The 18,913-nt window shown below is 46.9% G+C and overlaps 1 protein-coding gene across 3 annotated transcripts in view; it reads left to right on the forward strand.

The window, feature by feature from the left end:
- The window catches only part of ppfibp1a (PPFIA binding protein 1a), an 82,909-nt gene that overhangs the window by 25,003 nt on the left and 38,993 nt on the right, over nucleotides 1-18,913 (forward strand). For 2 of the 3 annotated variants that reach the window (XM_034163153.1, XM_034163152.1), the window contains 2 exons: nucleotides 10,898-10,978; nucleotides 11,847-12,067. In XM_034163153.1, coding sequence (XP_034019044.1) covers nucleotides 10,915-10,978; nucleotides 11,847-12,067 — 285 coding nt within the window. In that variant the 5' untranslated portion in view covers nucleotides 10,898-10,914. The remainder of the gene's footprint in view (nucleotides 1-10,897; nucleotides 10,979-11,846; nucleotides 12,068-18,913) is intronic. The other variant, XM_034163154.1, reaches the window with a different exon arrangement.

Raw genomic sequence — 18,913 nt, forward strand, 5'->3', positions numbered from 1 at the left:
TCGGTAGAGCGATATCTCGGCAAAGAGGTGGAGATGTCGTCCTGCTGATATACCATTGCTGATCAGATGATTGGTGACAGCTGTTGTAGGCGATAAGTGACAGCTGTCACCCCAGCTGCTCCTGTGAGGCGGCAGCGCCCTCTGGTGCCTGGAGCCCGCACTCCAGACAGGGCGCCCTCTGGTGGTGGTGGGCCAGCAGTACCTCCTCTTCAGCGGCCCACACAACAGGACCCCCCCCTCAACGGGCGCCTCCTGGCGCCCGACCAGGCTTGTCCGGGTGGCGGCGGTAGAAATCGGCCAGGAGGGCCGGGTCCAGGATGAAGCTCCTCCTCACCCAGGAGCGTTCTTCGGGGCCGTACCCCTCCCAGTCCACCAAATACTGGAAGCCCCGGCCCATCCTACGGACATCCAAGAGCCGGCGCACAGTCCAAGCCGGCTCGCCATCGATGATCCGGGCAGGAGGCGGCGCCGGACCCGGAGCACAGAGGGGTGAGGTGTGATGCGGCTTTATCCGGGACACATGGAAAACAGGATGGATCCGCAGTGAGGCCGGAAGCTGAAGCCTCACTGCGGCTGGACTGATGACCTTAAGGATTTTGAAGGGGCCGATGTAACGGTCCTGTAGTTTGGGGGAGTCCACTCTTAGGGGAATGTCCTTTGTGGACAACCACACCTCCTGCCCTGGCCGATACGCAGGGGCCGGGGTCCGCCGACGGTCTGCATGGGCTTTTGCCCTCGTCCGGGCCTTTAGCAAAGCAGAACGGGCGGCGCGCCACACCCGACGGCACTTCCGCAGGTGGGCCTGGACCGAGGGCACACCGACCTCTCCCTCAACCACCGGAAACAACGAGGGCTGATACCCCAGACACACCTCAAAAGGGGAGAGGCCGGTGGCTGAAGACACCTGGCTGTTATGGGCATACTCGATCCAGGCCAAATGGGTACTCCAGGCCGCCGGGTGCGCGGCCGTCACGCAGCGCAGGGCCTGTTCCACCTCCTGATTCACCCGTTCTGCTTGCCCGTTGGTCTGAGGATGATACCCGGACGAGAGACTCACCGTGGCCCCCAGTTCCCGGCAGAAGCTCCTCCAGACTTGCGAGGAGAACTGGGGACCGCGATCGGAGACGATGTCTGTTGGAATCCCATGCAGCCGGACGACGTGGTGGACCAGGAGGTCCGCTGTCTCCTGGGCAGTCGGGAGCTTCGGGAGGGCCACGAAGTGGGCCGCCTTGGAGAATCGGTCCACTATCGTGAGGATGGTGGTGTTGCCCTGGGACGGCGGGAGGCCCGTGACAAAATCCAGGCCGATGTGGGACCAGGGGCGATGAGGCACAGGCAGCGGCTGGAGCAGTCCCGATGCCCTGCGGTGGTCAGCCTTGCCCCTGGCGCAGGTGGTGCAGGCCTGGATATAATCCCGGACGTCGGCCTCCAGGGACGCCCACCAGAAGCGCTGCCGGACAACTGCCACGGTCCTACGCGCCCCTGGATGACAGGAGTACGTGGAGCCGTGACAGAAGTCCAGGACTGCAGCCCTGGCCTCTGGTGGGACGTAAAGTTTGTTCTTCGGCCCAGTTCCGGGATCCGGGCTCCGTGCCAGGGCCTCCCGGACGGTTTTCTCTACGTCCCAGGTGAGGATGGCCACGATAGCGGACTCCGGGATGATATGTTCCGGTGGATCCGACAACTCCGTTTTGACTTCGTCTTCATGCACCCGGGACAAGGCATCCGATCTCTGGTTTTTGGTCCCGGGACGGTAGGTGATCCGGAAGTCAAAACGGCCGAAGAACAGTGACCAGCAGGCTTGCCTGGGGTTCAGCCGCTTGGCGGTCCTGATATACTCCAGGTTCCGGTGGTCAGTGAAAACCGTGAATGGCACGGACGTTCCCTCCAACAGATGTCTCCACTCTTCAAGAGCCTCTTTCACCGCAAGGAGTTCTCGATTGCCGACGTCATAGTTCCGTTCAGCCGGGGTCAACCTGCGTGAAAAGAAGGCACACGGGTGAAGTACCTTATCGGTCTTTCCGCTCTGGGACAGCACGGCTCCTATCCCTGAATCAGAGGCGTCCACCTCAACCATGAACTGGCGGCTAGGGTCGGGCTGCACCAAAACTGGCGCAGTAGAGAACCGTCGTTTCAACTCCTTGAACGCGGCTTCGCACCGATCCGACCAGGTGAAGGGGACTTTTGGAGAGGTCAGGGCTGTCAGGGGGCTAACTAACTGACTGTAGCCCTTAATGAACCTCCTATAGAAATTAGCGAAGCCGAGGAACTGTTGCAGCTTCCTACGGCTTGTTGGTTGGGGCCAATCTCTCACCGCCGCAACCTTGGCCGGATCAGGGGCGACGGAGTTAGAGAAGATGATAAACCCCAGGAAGGACAAAGACGTGCGGTGAAACTCGCACTTCTCGCCCTTCACAAACAGTCGGTTCTCTAACAACCGCTGCAGGACCTGACATACATGCTGGACATGGGTCTCAGGATACGGAGAAAAGATGAGAATATCGTCCAGATATACGAAGACGAATCGGTGCAGGAAGTCCCGCAAGACGTCGTTAACCAAGGCTTGGAACGTCGCGGGGGCGTTGGTGAGGCCGAACGGCATGACCAGGTACTCAAAGTGACCTAATGGGGTGTTAAATGCCGTCTTCCATTCGTCTCCCTTCCGGATCCGAACCAGGTGATACGCATTTCTAAGATCCAGCTTAGTAAAGATTTTGGCTCCATGCAGGGGGGTGAACACGGAATCTAACCATGGCAACGGGTATCGGTTGCGAACCGTAATCTCATTCAGCCCCCTGTAATCAATACATGGATGAAGTCCGCCATCTTTCTTGCCCACAAAAAAGAAACCTGCCCCCATCGGGGAGGTGGAGTTCCGGATCAGCCTGGCAGCTAATGAGTCCCGGATGTAGGTCTCCATTGATTCGCGCTCAGGTCGTGAGAGGTTGTACAGCCTGCTGGACGGGAACTCAGCGCCTGGAACCAAATCAATGGCACAATCGTACGGACGGTGCGGGGGAAGGGTGAGTGCCAGATCCTTACTGAAGACGTCAGCAAGATCGTGGTACTCAACCGGCACTGCCGTCAGATTGGGAGGGACTTTGACCTCCTCCTTAGCCTGTGAACCGGGAGGAACCGAGGATCCTAAACACACCCGATGGCAGGTTTCGCTCCACTGAACCACCACCCCAGACGGCCAATCAATCTGGGGATTGTGCTTCAACATCCATGGGAAGCCCAAAATCACGCGGGAGGTAGAAGGAGTTACAAAAAACTCAATCTCCTCCCGGTGGTTTCCAGACACCACCAGAGTTACTGGTGGTGTCTTGTGTGTGAGTAAAGGGAGGAGGGTGCCATCTAGTGCCCGCACCTGCAACGGCGAAGGAAGCGCCACCAGAGGGAGCCCTACCTCCCTTGCCCATCTGCTGTCTAGCAGATTCCCTTCTGACCCCGTGTCCACCAGTGCCCGGGCTTGAAGGGTTAAATCCCCGCTCAGGATTCTGTGGGAGTCGTGTGGCAATTTGTGTGTGTCTCACTTGAATGTTTTGACCCCCCCTTAGCCCAGTCTCTAAGGGCGAGTGTTGTCGTTTTGGCCATTTGGGGGAGTTTCTCTGTGTGTGCTCAGTTGAGCTGCAGAGAAAACACTCTCCACGGATCAGCCTCCCCATTTTGGCCCTGTGCGTTTCCCTAACAAAGTCAGCAGGCGGAGCTGTTGCCCCACAAAGCGCTGCGGCTGTGGAGCGTGGGGAGGGCGGCCCCTTTTCGAACCCGGAAGGGAGAGGGGCGGCGCGTATCCGGTCACGTCCTTCGCCTCGCTCCCGACGGCGTTCCTCCAACCGACTGTCTAATCGTATAACGAGATCGATAAGCCCATCTAAATCCCGCGGTTCCTCCTTAGCTACCAGCTGCTCCTTCAGAACCAACGACAGTCCGTTTATGTAGGCGGCGCGGAGCGCAACGTTATTCCAGCCGGACCTCGCAGCCGCGATGCGGAAGTTGACTGCATAAGCGGCTGCGCTCTCGCGTCCCTGTCTCATTGACAGCAGCACGGTTGAAGCGGTCTCTCCTCTGTTAGGGTGATCAAACACTGTTCTGAACTCCCCCACAAACCCAGTGTATGCTGATAACAACCGTGAGTTCTGTTCCCAGAGCGCCGTAGCCCAGGCGCGTGCTTTACCCCGAAGCAGAGCAATCACATAAGCTATTTTACTAGCATCTGACGCGTACATGACGGGACGTTGTGCGAAGACGAGCGAACACTGCATAAGAAAATCCGCGCACGTCTCCACAGAACCTCCGTACGGCTCAGGAGGGCTTATGTATGCTTCAGGGGATGGTGGGAGGGGTTGTTGAACCACCACTGGAACGTTTATATCCTGCACAGGGTCGGCAGGAGGATGAGCTGCAGTAGCGCCCTGAGCGCTCGCCGCCATCTGTGCGGAGAGAGCCTCCACTCTGCGGTTCAGGAGGATGTTTTGCTCAGTCATTTGATCCAACCGAGCCGTAAAGGCGGTGAGAATGGGCTGCAGCTCACCAATCACGTCTCCTGCAGACGCCTGCGCTCCCTGCTCTCCCATTGGTCGTTCAACAGCCGGGTGACGCCCCTTGGAGTCCATGACGCTGGCCGAGATATCCTGTTGGGAAAGTGTAGTGACACGGACCCACAACAGGGGGCGCAAATGAACGGACAATGGAGGAAGTCAAATAACAACACTTTACTGTTGTGAATAAGCACAACAAACACAGCAGATTACAATAATAGTCAATGAAGTCAATTCACAAAAATGTGTCGCGTGGGCAGGCTCGAAGATAAGAGACGTCTGTCCAAAGCAGAACCGGAACCACACGATTTCCTCCGCCACCGAACCCCGGGAATACTGGAGCCGCCAAGTCCCGAACTCCCAGGTGGCCACTGCCTCCGCTTGTCGGATCTGGTACTGCTGGCGAGGAACAAAAACAGTTAGATGTGGGTGCGTCTGCACCAAGCAACACGTATGGTGGAAAACCACCTCCACCTCTCGTCGGAAAAAAGGAAACAAAATATCTGCTATCCAACACACAAAGTAACAGGTATTCCTGTCAGGAAGACAACAAAGTCGGCTGAGTACGTTACCTCCTCTGTAGAGCGATATCTCGGCAAAGAGGTGGAGATGTCGTCCTGCTGATATACCACTGCTGATCAGATGATTGGTGACAGCTGTTGTAGGCGATAAGTGACAGCTGTCACCCCGGCTGCTCCTGTGAGGCGGCAGCGCCCTCTGGTACCTGGAGCCCGCACTCCAGACAGGGCGCCCTCTGGTGGTGGTGGGCCAGCAGTACCTCCTCTTCAGCGGCCCACACAACACTTTTCTTCAAGAATGCCCTTTTTTTGGCACTTTATAGCCTTTATTTGTTTGGATTTTTTAAAAATACTTTTTATACTTTAAAAAATAAACTTGATGGAAAAATACTTACAGTGCTGGACATTATTAGTAGAATTTATGGTAATGGTTTACTAGCAAATAAAACAAAGGATAATTAATAGGTTAATAAAATATGTGACTTGGTGGTTTAGTGGTTAGCACTGATGCCTCACAGCAAGAAGGTCGTGGGATAAATCCAAGTGGAGTGTGGAGTTTGCATGTTCTCGTCGTGTCTGTGTGGGTTTCCTCCCACAATCAAAAACCTGCTTATTTAGGGTCTGCTCCTTTCTCTTCCCCTAATCAAGGCAGCGTCTCTACATCTGGAGTTGGTCCCCGGGTGCCAGACTGTGACTGCACACTGCCCCTAGTGGTTGGATTGTGTCTAAAAATAAATAAGATGGTTAAATGCAGTGGACAAATTTCATTGTCTTTATGTGCAATGACAATACTTCTTCTGCTACTAAAATAATAATCTGTAGATTAATGGATTACAAAGATATTTGTTAGGTGCATCCCTTCAGAAGTCAACATGGCTGTGAAATGCTGAAAGAAGCATCAAAGTGGTGGTGATACAAATCACTATGTCCAGTCAGAACTTTGCGACTAAAATTAGCGAAAAAGAATGCAGAGATTTGTGTTTTGGGTCTTTAACCTTGATTTTTTTTTTCTTCTATATTAATCCAATACAGTTAATTGTGATCATGTGAGGTCAACTATATCTGTGCAAGAATTGTGTACAAGCTTAATTAAGTATCTTAAAAACCTAAACACTTAAAAATGTACTTACTACAGCACAGCTGTTAGTTGATAACCGTTTTGTCTGTTGAGCTAGAAATGTTTTTGCTGAATGTGTTCTCAGGATATGGGGTGGAAGGTTAAGGCGGTGAGGTTACTGAGGTTGGTGGCGATGTCAGTACCAGGCATCAATGTTTTGGTTTTAGGAAGGACTGACCTGCTGAGGAATCTATGCGGCGCTCACTCCCACCCTGTGGCGTTATCAGTCATCATTAGTGGCGCTACTTCAGACGGCTGCAAAGCTGGACCTCCTCCGACTGCGGGCTTTTCTCTTCAGACTCTGGAGAGATCATTGTTTATGGGTGGTTTGCTTGTCACTGACCCAACAACAAGCAGAAAGCCATTTATAATGAGAGACTCTACTTGGTCTAGTTTGATGAAGCTGAAAAATGAATTACATGTGGACAGTTTGGATGTACTGTCAAAGTTAAAATACCAGATTTGATTTCAGCAGTGGAGTTAAACAAGGCAGTGTTCTTGCACCAACACTTATTGGCATCTTCCTCTCCATGCTCCTTAAGTATGCTTTCAAGAATTGCAGTGAGGGAGTCTACGTGCATAACAGAGCTGATGGCACGTTGTTCAACATTGCACAACTTAACACCAAGACACAAATCCAAAAGGTATTTATCCACAAGCTGCTCTTTGCAGACGATACAGCTTTGATATCACACGTGGAAGTTGGACTACAGCAGCTTCTATCCTGTCTCTCCCACACTAGTTATACAGCTTCATGATGAACTGGTATAGAGCAGGATTTTCTTAAAAACAAGACCTGAAAGTTCACCTACAATTTGCCAGAAAGTACATCTGAGATACAAGCCTAGATTTGATGTTTGGTGAAAGAAAATCCTCCTCCATACCACTTCATCATGGAGCTGTATAACTGCTGATCCAAAATGCAGAATCTGCGCCATGCACAATTTCTAAAATCACAGATTGTAGAGATTTACTTTCAGTTTTAATTTAAGGAAGATAATTTTAGAAATTTTTATTTTTTGTACTTGAAATGGCAAACAAATTAAAATGCATGAAATGCCAAGTGTTCCAATACATTTGGAGGGCTGTGTGTGTGTGTGTGTGTGTGTGTGTGTGTGTGTGTGTGTGTGTGTGTGTGTGTGTGTGTGTGTGTGTGTGTGTGTGTGTGTGTGTGTGCGTGCGTGTGTATGAAACTAATTGACAGTTTAATGGATAATGACAATAATCATTAGTTACAGGCCTAATGAAGATTTTGGGAATATCCTGGGAAATAGTTTTGAGAGACTTTTTGGTAGATGGTACACTGTGGTCTTCTTCTCGTGGTGGTGGTGGTTTTTCCACTGGGCACATGGAGGAAAATATTTTGAAACCTGCTTTAATTTTCCCACATGATGAAAGCAGCTGACCAAATAACTCTGGTTGCTGCCCTGGTGAGAATGAGGACTCGTTTTCCATCATAACTTGGAAATAACTGCAGAAGAAAACACAATAGCGAGAAGTATCTGCATCTGTGGCCTCCTCACTCTGCATTACAAATGAAAAATGCAATTAAAAAAAAGATTCTTATTTTGAAATTGTTGAAAAGTTTTTTTTTTTTTTTTTTTTTAAGTGTTCTGTTTGAAGTCCAGGATGTATTTAATGGAAATGTTTGTGTATTTGTCCCCTGACTTGTCTAAAGGAAACTGGCTGGCATTGTGGTGGTGTACAGAGGCAAAATTACAAATATTATCACGATAGTTGATCTATATGAACTGACCCCCATAGTTCACTAAGCATATGAACTGCGGATTAATTGCAAAGTTTACATAATTGTGAAATATAGACTTATTTTCACAGTGACGTGTTTTTAAAGTAATAATTGTGTAAATGTCAGTGGAGAGTTGTAGTGAAGTTGAAGCAGATGGTATGTTCACATGAGTGGGTAAAAAGCAGTTGTGCGTTCGTGTGAATGGAGCATGTTACCAGTAGACCGGCTCTGCTGCCTTGTATTCTGCTCAGTTTGGCTTCAGCCATGCTCAACGCATACTGGGTTCCAAGCACTGAAAGAGTCACTCTGAAATATCAGGAGTTGAGGAAGGCGCATGTGTCACACTTCCCCATGCTGCCTTGAGCTAACTGAGCTGAGCATGGGTGGAGCCCCAAGGTGGCTGGAAGTCCAGGAAAAAAAGGACTTTCCCTGACTTGTTCCGAGTGGTGCCCTGCTCAAAAAGCTATATTAATCGAATGTACAAAGCTGACCGTGCCTGTGCGTTCTCTATGCACAGCCACAGTAACTAATCATTCAACACCAAACTTGATATGGTGACTGGAGGCACCAAGGTCACTGGAGGTCACTGGGGGCCTTAGATTGAAAGCGTACGTGTGCGAACACACACACACAATCAGTCTTATATATTAGATCATGACCCACTCACTGGAGCCCTTATTTTCACAGTTCAACTGATAGTCAGGTCAGGTAGCAGCATCACACTTTACTTACTACGTAGTAGCGGCTGGCTAGGGTGCACTTTAATTACAATCCAAACGGGCCAGCACGCACCATGTGCCAGTTGAAGTGTGCATTTTTTTTCAACTAAAATGTACCTGCTGTGTGCCAGAGCATTGCAGTGATATGACCTGCTGTCACCTTTTATCACCATTCACTTGAGTCTCATGAATGTCAAAAATGACGACAACATACACAAAATGCAACGCAACTTACTACACCTTAGTAAAGGGACATGAAGCATACAATGACATGGATAAATTTCAGCTCCATTGCCTGTGTGTAGAACTTTTTTTTTTGCTGATAGGAAAAATGATTTGATCCTTGGCTAAAAACCCAAGGGTCTAATCTGTCCTCTCGCTCATTTTCTTTGTGTACCTAAGTGGTTGTTTGTATGACTGTACAAATGCATTTGGAGGATTGTTTTATTGTGCCCTCCCTATTGTTTGCGAGTGTTGGATCAGTCAAAGGTCCTCGTGTTAACAGGCAGCCCTCCGCCCAGCTCTTAATGAAGATGCTGCTTTATTTATGCTCTTAATGCCAGTTTTTCTAACTCTGCTGGGTGTGACACTGTGACCCTCCAGAGGGAGGACATGAAGAAAGCCGGCGGTCCCCCCCACCACTGTTCATGCACCATTAGTTCTGCTCTGTGTTTGAACATGAACAATGTACCATATGAAACTTTTGTTTGTTTTGTTTTAATTTAACCCATGAGCTCTTAGTTGACTTGCTAAGTGATCAGTGAAGACATTTCACCAATGTTGGAGTGCAGCATTCACGGGGATGTTTGTTATGGATGTTTCAAATGCTGCACATGCCAGTACTACGAAGTTGGAGACCCCTGGCAAAATAGTGTCATTATTCCAGCTATGAACCTTTCCCAGAGCACACATGACTGCTTTGGGTCTGGGCAGTAACATTGTGTAAATCACTTTGTTTTTCAGTTTGATGCTCTCACGGGTAATTGACTGCAGTGGACATTTGAAAGACTAACACAATTAGTGATGATACAATTATGTGGTGTCCACATACATCTATAAATATACACATTCATGCAGGGTTTGTGGTTCCAAACCCATGGCAATTGATTAAACGACAGTTATCTTAGTTCACCCTGTCATACACGCAAGTTCCATTGTCCCTGATATAATGTCTTCTGATCTTCTTCTCACCATCTCTTAGTTAGGACACAATTGACCTGTCTAGGACAAAGGCCATCCATCTCTTGCCATCATCATACAATTTCAGACTTTCACATTGAGGTGAATGTGAGGCATTATTGTAAAGTGCTTTGAGTGTCTGATGCAGATGGAAAAGTGCTATATAAGTGCAGTCCATTTACCATTTATCAATATTTTTGTAATTCTTTATTTATATAGAATAGTCAGCTCATCTGATGTTTTATTTCCTAGTGATGCACACTTTAACATCACACAACACTAACGTAATGAAACCGCCCAAGGCCACTAGAGTCCTTAAATGAAATGAGAAAAAAACTATCCTTTGCTGCTGTCATTTTGAACATTTTGCTGTTCAGATAAATTTGTGTTTTTAGTTCACAACTTTCTTTCCTTAAAACGTTATTTAATATGGATTCAATAAATCCAAGTTAAATAATTAAAGTATGAACCAGATAATTTTTTTTAATGGAGCCCAATATGAACTAAAACCCATAGCAGGCTGGAAGGTGTGTTTTTAAATGGTACTTATTGGGCTCCCATGGAAAATATCAGGTACGGGACCCTATAAAGGGATTTGCTCTTACTATTTTTTTGCTATTCAAGACATTCTACAACTTTATGGTATCATTTAAGTGTAGAAAGCTGGCTGCTAATTTTTTTTCTCCAGAGAGCTTACAAATGCGCTGTTTTACAGGTTAACATTTAATGGACAGATGAATCACAGATTCAGCACAGAATGGAAATATATGGCAAAGGTGATTTTTTTTTTTTTTTTTTTTTTTTTTACCCCCCTCAATATATAACGATTAGCATGTCCCTCCGTCAGTCTTCGCTTGTTAGCGTGATCTCTCAAGAACCAGTTGACCAGTGTCATTCATATTTAGCATAAGCATGTAATTGGGTGATCCCCCGACACTTTGTATTACTGATTTGTGGGGACAGGGAGGACGTGTCACCCCCTGATGACTCCTGTTGATGATGAGGTGACTTTATTATTCCATCTGGAGGGGTAGACTCCTTTCTGTGCTTTTTCACGCTGCACTTTTCCTTTTCAGATTGACATTCAGAGAGGATGATGTCTGATGCCAGCGAGATGTTGGCAGCGGCCTTGGAGCAAATGGATGGTATCATAGCAGGTAACCACAGTGCACACTTGGACACTTCCAGATGTGACTGTAGCACTCGCAGAGTATCGCCACATCTGGAAAACATTCAAGCTTTCCCTGTTATTCCACTTCTACCTGCAGTATAGAAGAAGGCTCCTTAATAAATTAGAAATAATGCTGAACTTGTTTTTAGATCACATGACCCTTTTTTTTTTCCCTGGTTGCACTGCATTCCTCCACCATGAGAAATGAAACTTTCCACTGTCTGCGTTGTGACAGAAGCTGATGGTTATTCAAGCCTGTGAGTTTGGAATACAAACTCTTGCTCTGTGGAGAAGGCTTCATATTCAAAGTCCCCTTTTTCCACAGATCTGTGTAATTCTAGCGCTGACCTTTCCAATGAGAGGAAAGAGGCTGGTCACATGACATGACCCCATCCCTCCTGTTTCTGCACAACTACAGCTGCCATTCAGCCACGCTCTATGGTTACTGTTGGGAAGCCATGACTGAATATTTATTCCACTTTCTCCGTTACTCATGGGGATGCTTATTACGGTGACATTGATGGTGAGGAGAAGAATTTAGCTCACAATGGGAATGCTGTGTTCTCGTGTCCAGTCAACACACGCACACAACTTACATCTCATGTGAAGAAATTAGAACTTTCACAGCTGCAATCATAGAAGTAGATTAATTTTTTTATTGTCTCTATTTGTCTATACTGTTTATTCCAAAGTGTTTAAGTCACAGAAAATGTATTCAAAATTGAAGAAAGCTTAAACAAGCTTGGATACTTTCTGGCCTAATTTAGTTTTTGGAGTCTCTTGTGTTATTTAATGATTTATAGAATATAAACAGTGGGTTTTTTTTGCGTCAACATGGCTCTGTGTCTCACTAGGCTCCAAGGCCATGGATTACTCCAATGGGCTGTTTGACTGCCAGTCGCCCTCTTCGCCCTTCCTGGGTGGCCTTCGAGTGCTACACCTGCTTGAGGACTTGCGTGCAGCACTGGAACTGATGGACAGCGAGGAGAAGGACAACCTGCGATGCCAGATTCCTGATTCCACTGCAGAGGGGCTAGCAGAGTGGCTACACGGACAAATGGTAGAAAGATCTGCTGTAAGGGCTGCTTAGACTTTACTGTGTCGTGTTTATCAGTAGGCACCCTTCTCTGTGCCGGTGTCACCGTCCTAATGGTCCCCTCAAAAAATCGGTCCGCCCTGCCTTCACTGCGCATGCGTCATTTCAGAGCGTTGCAGCAATTCACGATTATCACCTCGTTTCTGCTTCAAACTGCCTCCAGTCATCTGTCTCAGCAACAGATATCTGAAGCTTTTCTACAACAATCATTTCCACATAAATTCAGCATTATTTCATCATGAAAGACGGAGGAAGCGATCAGAGCACTGCAGCAGCATGTTGAAGTCTGACTCTCTACACCCAAACCGATCAGAGGGAATAATGTGATTCTTAACCAAAAACCTCTTACGAGGTCTGTGAGAAAAGTATCCGACCTTATTATTTAAAAAAAAAAAAACATATGGATTTGAATCACGTGTGATTACATCAGCCGAGCTTGAACCCTCGTGGGCATGCAAGAGTTTTTTCACGCCTGTCGGTGACGTCATTCGCCTGTGAGCATGCCTTGTGGAAGGAGTGGTCCAGCCCCCTCGTCGGAATTCCTTTGTCTGAGAAGTTGCTGAGAGCCTGGCGCTGTGCTTGATCAAAATTTTTTCAAAAACTGTGAGGCACATCCAAGTGGACACCATTTGAGAAATTCAGCTGGTTTTCGGTGAAAATTTTAACGGCTGATGAGAGATTTTGGATTGTTTCTATCGCTGTAAGGACTTCCTATGGAGCGGGACGTCGCAACCTCCCAATTTAAGCCTCTGTTGATCCAAGACGTCGTGAGAGAACAAAGAACTTTCAGAATAAGTCGGGATCAGCAGTTTATCCAGACATTCCACTGTTAAATATTTTTTTTAATGAAAGACGTGCGGACGGATTGGCGTGTCGGCTCACAGTCGGCGCAACGCGCCCGCCACAGGAAAAACACCTCCGTTGGAAGCCTTAAGGACAAGTTGGAACATGCCCTGCTGTTAAACAATTTCTCAGATACTCACTCAACTGGAAGCCACCAAAAGCCGCCTGGATTTTACAAATGGTTATCAACACGGAGGTATGTTTCCTGTGGCGGGCGCACCACACCGGCTGCGAGCTAACGCGCCAATCCGTCCGCACGTCTTTCATTAAAAAAAATCTCCTTTAACAGTGGAATGTCCCGATAAACTGCTGATTCCGACCTCTTCTGAAAGTTCTCTGTTCTCTCACGACGTCCTGGGTCTACAGAGGCTTAAATTTGGAGGTTTTCAGCTTGAAACAGGATGACGACGTCGCCTTGGAGCGCTGCGCGACGTCCTGCTCCGTGGGAAGTCCTTAAGGCGATAGAAACAATCCAAAATTTCTCATCAGCCATTAAAATTTTCACCGAAAACCAGCTGAATTTCTTGAATGGTTTCCACTCGGATGTGCCTCAGTTTTTGAAAAAATTTTGATGAAGCACAGCGCCTGTCTCTCAGCAACTTCTCAGACAAAGGAATTCCGACGAGGGGGCTGGACCACTCCTTCCACAAGGCGTGCTCACAGGTGAATGATGTCACCGACAGGCGTGAAAAAACTCACGCATGCGCACGAGGATTCAAGCTTGGCTGATGTAATCACACGTGATTCAAATCCATATAGTTTTTTAAAAAATAAAACTGTTGGTTTCTTTTCTCGCAGACCTCGTAAATCATTCTCAAGTCAGGTGTCAGCAGAAACGAGGTGATAATTGGTGAATCACTGCTGATGGTCAGAAATGACGCATGCATGGCGAAGGCAGGGCGGACCGATTTTTAGGGAGGACCGCTCGGTCGGTGACATCAGCATGTTACGACCCCCATCGCACATAGTAAGAATGCGCAGGAATTAGGCCGACTGAGGCCGACACGGAAAATATGCCCATAATCCAGACGCAGTTGGGAGGGAAAGAGGGGTGTAGACTCTGGCCAGATCCCATCCAAAATGCCACCATGCACACCTGCACGATTGCAACCAAAGCGTATTTACACAACAGTTAGATGACACAGACTGCTGTCAGATGGCACTGAGACCATAAATAAAGCACACAGACTGCCCGATGTCCAGACGTCTGGATGGCAAACATGGGACCGGAGCGGGATCCAGTGCTGTGTCCTCCCTTTGCACAGGACCTGCCGGTACTGGACATCTGAGTACAACCAATATATGGACTGGACTCATGCCATATGTGTTAAAGCCCGCATTAGTGCTGTCACTCAGTCACCCATGCAATCACATCTTCACTTGTCCTCTTTTTCCCAGCGCTCACTGACCTCACAGCAGGAGATCATGCTGACACAGCACGCCGATGTGGTGAGCACACGCCAGCCCCTTTCACACTGGGCTGATGTAGAGATGCGTAATGCGGCGTACCGCACAATGATTCCAATTTAAAATTGAAAATGATCTAGTGCCCAGAGGGATATCATTCCACACCTTAGTGTAGATGTAAAAGAATGATCTTTGTCCATAGGTATTTTTATAAGAAGGGACTTGGAGCTGTTCCGCCAATGTTGATCTGGTGCTCCTTTGAGAGTTTGTAGTTGGTACTAGAGCCAACAGAGCTGGTGGCAGGTTGAAGTTTTTTAACTAAAAATAGACTCTAATAGCCATACTGCTTATATAGTTGTTGAAAGTCAGAGCATTTGATCTGGACAGAGCTATACAATGGTGGGTCCAACCTGGAAGTTGACAGTGAATTTTGAAAGCTCTGTTGTACAGTTGAGCCACAGGATCAAGAACATCATTTGTGGTGAGAGACCATATAGGCAAACAATAGGAGATAGAGGAGAGGACTGCGGCATGGAGGTACTTGTGAGAAACAGAGGTTGTCAAATATGGTCTGATTTTGTTGTACACATACAGTTTTTGTTGCAGTTTCTTGGTCAAAGAGTTGACATGTTCTTTGTAATTAAGATGAGAATCCAAGAGCACACCAAGATATTTACAAGGTTGCTGTTATGTGCAGTTTGTAATCGGAGAACATGATTGTGTTGCACATTTGAAGTTGCTTCCTGGAGGAATGAAAATAGATACATTGTGTCTTTTTCATGTTAATACGATCCGTTAGCCAATTTTGGAGTGTTTTGAGATCAGATGACAATTTAATATTTACAAAATTGGGGATCGGAGTAAAAGAGTACAGTGTCATCTGCATACAATACAATGTTAGAATAACTGCATATAAGTGGAAGATCATTAACATAAAGAAGAAACAGTAATGGACCAAGAGTACTCCCTTGTGGTACACCGATATTGTATTTAAGAGGACAAGATTTAGTTTGACCAATTTTTGACTATTTGAGACCTGCCACTCAAATAGGATGTAATCATGTCAAGCACACTTTGGGACAACTTAAAGGACTGAAGTTTACTTAGTAAAATGAGATGATTTACTGTATCAAATGCTTTACGGAGATCTATAAAAACTGCACCTGTAACCTGTCCTTTGTTTAAAGCAGAGCGTATATGTTCAGTGAACAGCAGAAGAGCAGACATAGTGAAACGTTTGGACCGAAAACCATACTGAGAGTCACTGAGCAGGTGGTTTTTCTCCAGGAAGCTGATAAGTTGATTATACAGAGTTTTTTCTAGTAATTTTGATATTGTTGAAAGTATAGCTATTGGTCTGTAATTTGAAATGCATGTAGGGCTGTCTGATTTAAATATGGGAATGATCAGGGCAGTTTTTCAGGAAGATGGGAACACAGAGAGTCTAATACATAAATTGATCAGATGGTGAAACAAAGGTACAAAGCTTTCAGAGTGTGTCTTCAGGAAGTTCATTGTTAAGCCAGTGACATCCCGTGTGTGAGAGTTGTTTAAGGATTGAAAAGTGGCAGATATCTCTTGTTGGGAGACTTCTGCAAAGGAGAACAAAGGTTGAAGACCTGTCTGCACCGTTGTAACATCAGGAGATGTGAAGACAGAGGATAACTCCTTTACAGAGGATATAAAATAATCATTAAAAGCACTTGCAAGCCTTTCGTGTTCCGTGACAAGGTTACCACCGATATTAATTTGAATTTTATTTAAGTTATTCTTTTTATTGTTTCCTGTTATGTTGTTAAGTACTTGCCATATCGTTTTTGGATTTGAGCCAGCTTGAACAATTAAGTTTTGAAAATATGTCATTTTGGATTTGTATAATTCAGCCGTGCATTTATTTCTAATTTGCCTGAATTGATATTTACTCTCTGGCGTTTTGGTTTTTCTATATTGTTTTAAAGATGTAGATTTTTGTTTAAGAAGTTTAATTATTTGGGAGTTAATCCAAGGTAATTTATTTTGCCGTTAAGTCATTCGGACAGTTGTATATTTTGTAATTACACTTTTGATTTTCTCATGAAAATTAATTAAGATTTGATCAGGGTTTCTAAGTTGCATTTCATTTGACCAATCAATATTGTCAATCTCTTCGTTTAATCGTGGTAAATTAGAGTTTAGTACTTTGGTCACAGTTGGATGACTAGCATGACCTTTTGGATTCTTGGCTTTTTTCCTGATTACATATGTAAGGAAATGATCAGAAATAGCAGTTTCTACTATACCGAGAGAGCGAATTTGGAGGGTTGAGAAGTAAAGATGAGATCAAGCACAAAACTGCATGTTTTTCAAATTCTAGTTGGGTTTTTGATTAACTGAGCAAGTCCAAGTTTGGTTGCAAGAGCTTTTAATGGTTTAGATGAGCTGTCATTCCAGTCCAGATTTAGGTCTCCAAGTACAATCAATTCCTTTGTATTCACCAATTTTAATATATCAGAGAGTTGAGACACATATAGGTTCGGATTTACATTCAGAGGTTTATACGTTACTATAATTGTAATTGCATGTTAATTTGTAAAATTTATAACTAGCTGCAGTGACTCCGAAAGCAGTTTCAATTTTTGATATGGAGTGCGCATAATTTTGACTTACATAGAGCGCCACTCCACCTCCACATTTACCAATACGGTCTTTCCTATATAAACTATAGTTTTCAATGGAGAGAAAAGAATCAGGAATTTCTGGTGTTAGCCATATCAGGTTTGGCTGGTGAAGCAGGCTGGACACAAATGCAGGATGCGAGTACACAGCTCAGTGGAGCAAAAGCATTTACTTTGTTCAGTAGCTGAGGTCGGTACACAGATAAGCAGTCCAAAAGAAGCAACAGTAACAAAATCATCAGGCTTAGGCGTGGTCAAGGTACACAGGCAGGTAATCAAAAACATGATGAAGCAATCAAGGCAAAAACACAAGGAACTGAGCTGGAAAGAGGCACAAGGCACATCGATCTGGCGAAGGACAGAGACAAACTGTGAGGCTTATAAAGCACCTGGGTGATTAACTGCAAACTCAGAACAGGTGTGTGGAGAAACTCCCAGAACCAGGGTGTGGCCAGACAGAGGGAGACACCCACCACCAAGAACCAGGAGAGAAAGGCAAGAAACAACAGGACAGAGAAAACCCAAGCAGAAGGATAGAACAGAGACAGAACAAGAGACACAACCCAAACAACCAGGAACCTGACAGTACACCTCCCTCAAGGGCCGACCCCCGACGGCCCAGGAGCAGAAGGGTGAGAAGCATGAAACTCACGAATAAGGGCAGGGTCCAACACAAACCGGGAGGGAATCCAGGACCGCTCCTCGGGGCCATAACCTGCCCAATCCACCAAATACTGGAAACCACGACCCCGCCGCCGGGAACCCAGAAGGCACCGCACCGTGAAGGCGGGCCACCCATCCACGAAGCGGGCGGAAGGCGGGGGATCGGCCGGCTGTCACAAAGGGCTGGACCGCACAGGCTTCAGGTGGCTGACATGGAAAGTAGGGTGAACCCTCATGGACCTTGGAAGGCGGAGACGGACAGAGACAGGGTTAATGATCCTGTATATCGGGAATGGGCCAACAAACCTGGGAGCTAGTTTCCGAGGCACTCCACGCAGTGGCAGGTGGCGCGTGGAAAGCCAAACTTGTTGTCCCAGGGCGTAGGAAGGTGCGATCGACCGTTTGCAATCCGCTGCGGCCTTGTATGCTTGTGAAGACCGCAACAGGGCTCTCCGAGCCCGCTCCCAGGTTCGTCGGCAACGTAAGATGAGTCCCAGAGCCGCAGGTACCGGTGAACGTAGATCTGTGGAATCAAACAGGGATGGCTGATGACCAAAAACCACATGAAAAGGCGAAAAACCAGAGGCAGACGTAAGTAGGCTGTTGTGGGCTAGTTCTATCCATGGTAACTGAGAGGACCAAGAGGCAGGATATTGGGAGGCTAGGATTCGTAGACCCTTTTCAATTCCTGGTTGAGGCGTTCTGTTTGACCATTAGCTGGGGGATGGTAACCAGATGTGAGGCTGGATGTGACCCCAAGAAGACGGCAGAACCCCCTCCAAAACTGTGAAACAAACTGAGGACCCCGATCAGAGACAGTATCCTGCGGCAACCCATGAAGCCTAAAGACATGAGTTAACAGAGCCTCAGCCGTTTCCTTGGCTGAGGGGAGCCTAGGCAAAGGTACAAAATGCACCATTTTGGACAGATGATCCACAACAGTCATAATTACTGAGTTGCCGCTTGAAACCGGCAACCCAGTCACAAAGTCAACAGAAATATATGTCCATGGTCGGACAGGAATGGGCAGAGGTAACAGAGCACCCGCAGGAGGGCGAGTGGAGGATTTATGCATAGCACAAACGGAGCAAGGATTTATGCATAGCACAAATGGAGCAAGCATTAACATATTCTTGGACATCAGTTAACATGTGTGGCCACCAAAATCTCTGCTTTAACACAAACATGGTTCTCTGGATACCTGGATGACATGAGAATCGGCTATCATTTCCCCAACAGATTACCTCACCCCTAAGAG

The sequence above is a fragment of the Thalassophryne amazonica genome, chromosome 22 (assembly GCF_902500255.1).
Source record: "Thalassophryne amazonica chromosome 22, fThaAma1.1, whole genome shotgun sequence".
In the NCBI taxonomy this organism is placed as follows: Eukaryota; Metazoa; Chordata; class Actinopteri; order Batrachoidiformes; family Batrachoididae; genus Thalassophryne; species Thalassophryne amazonica.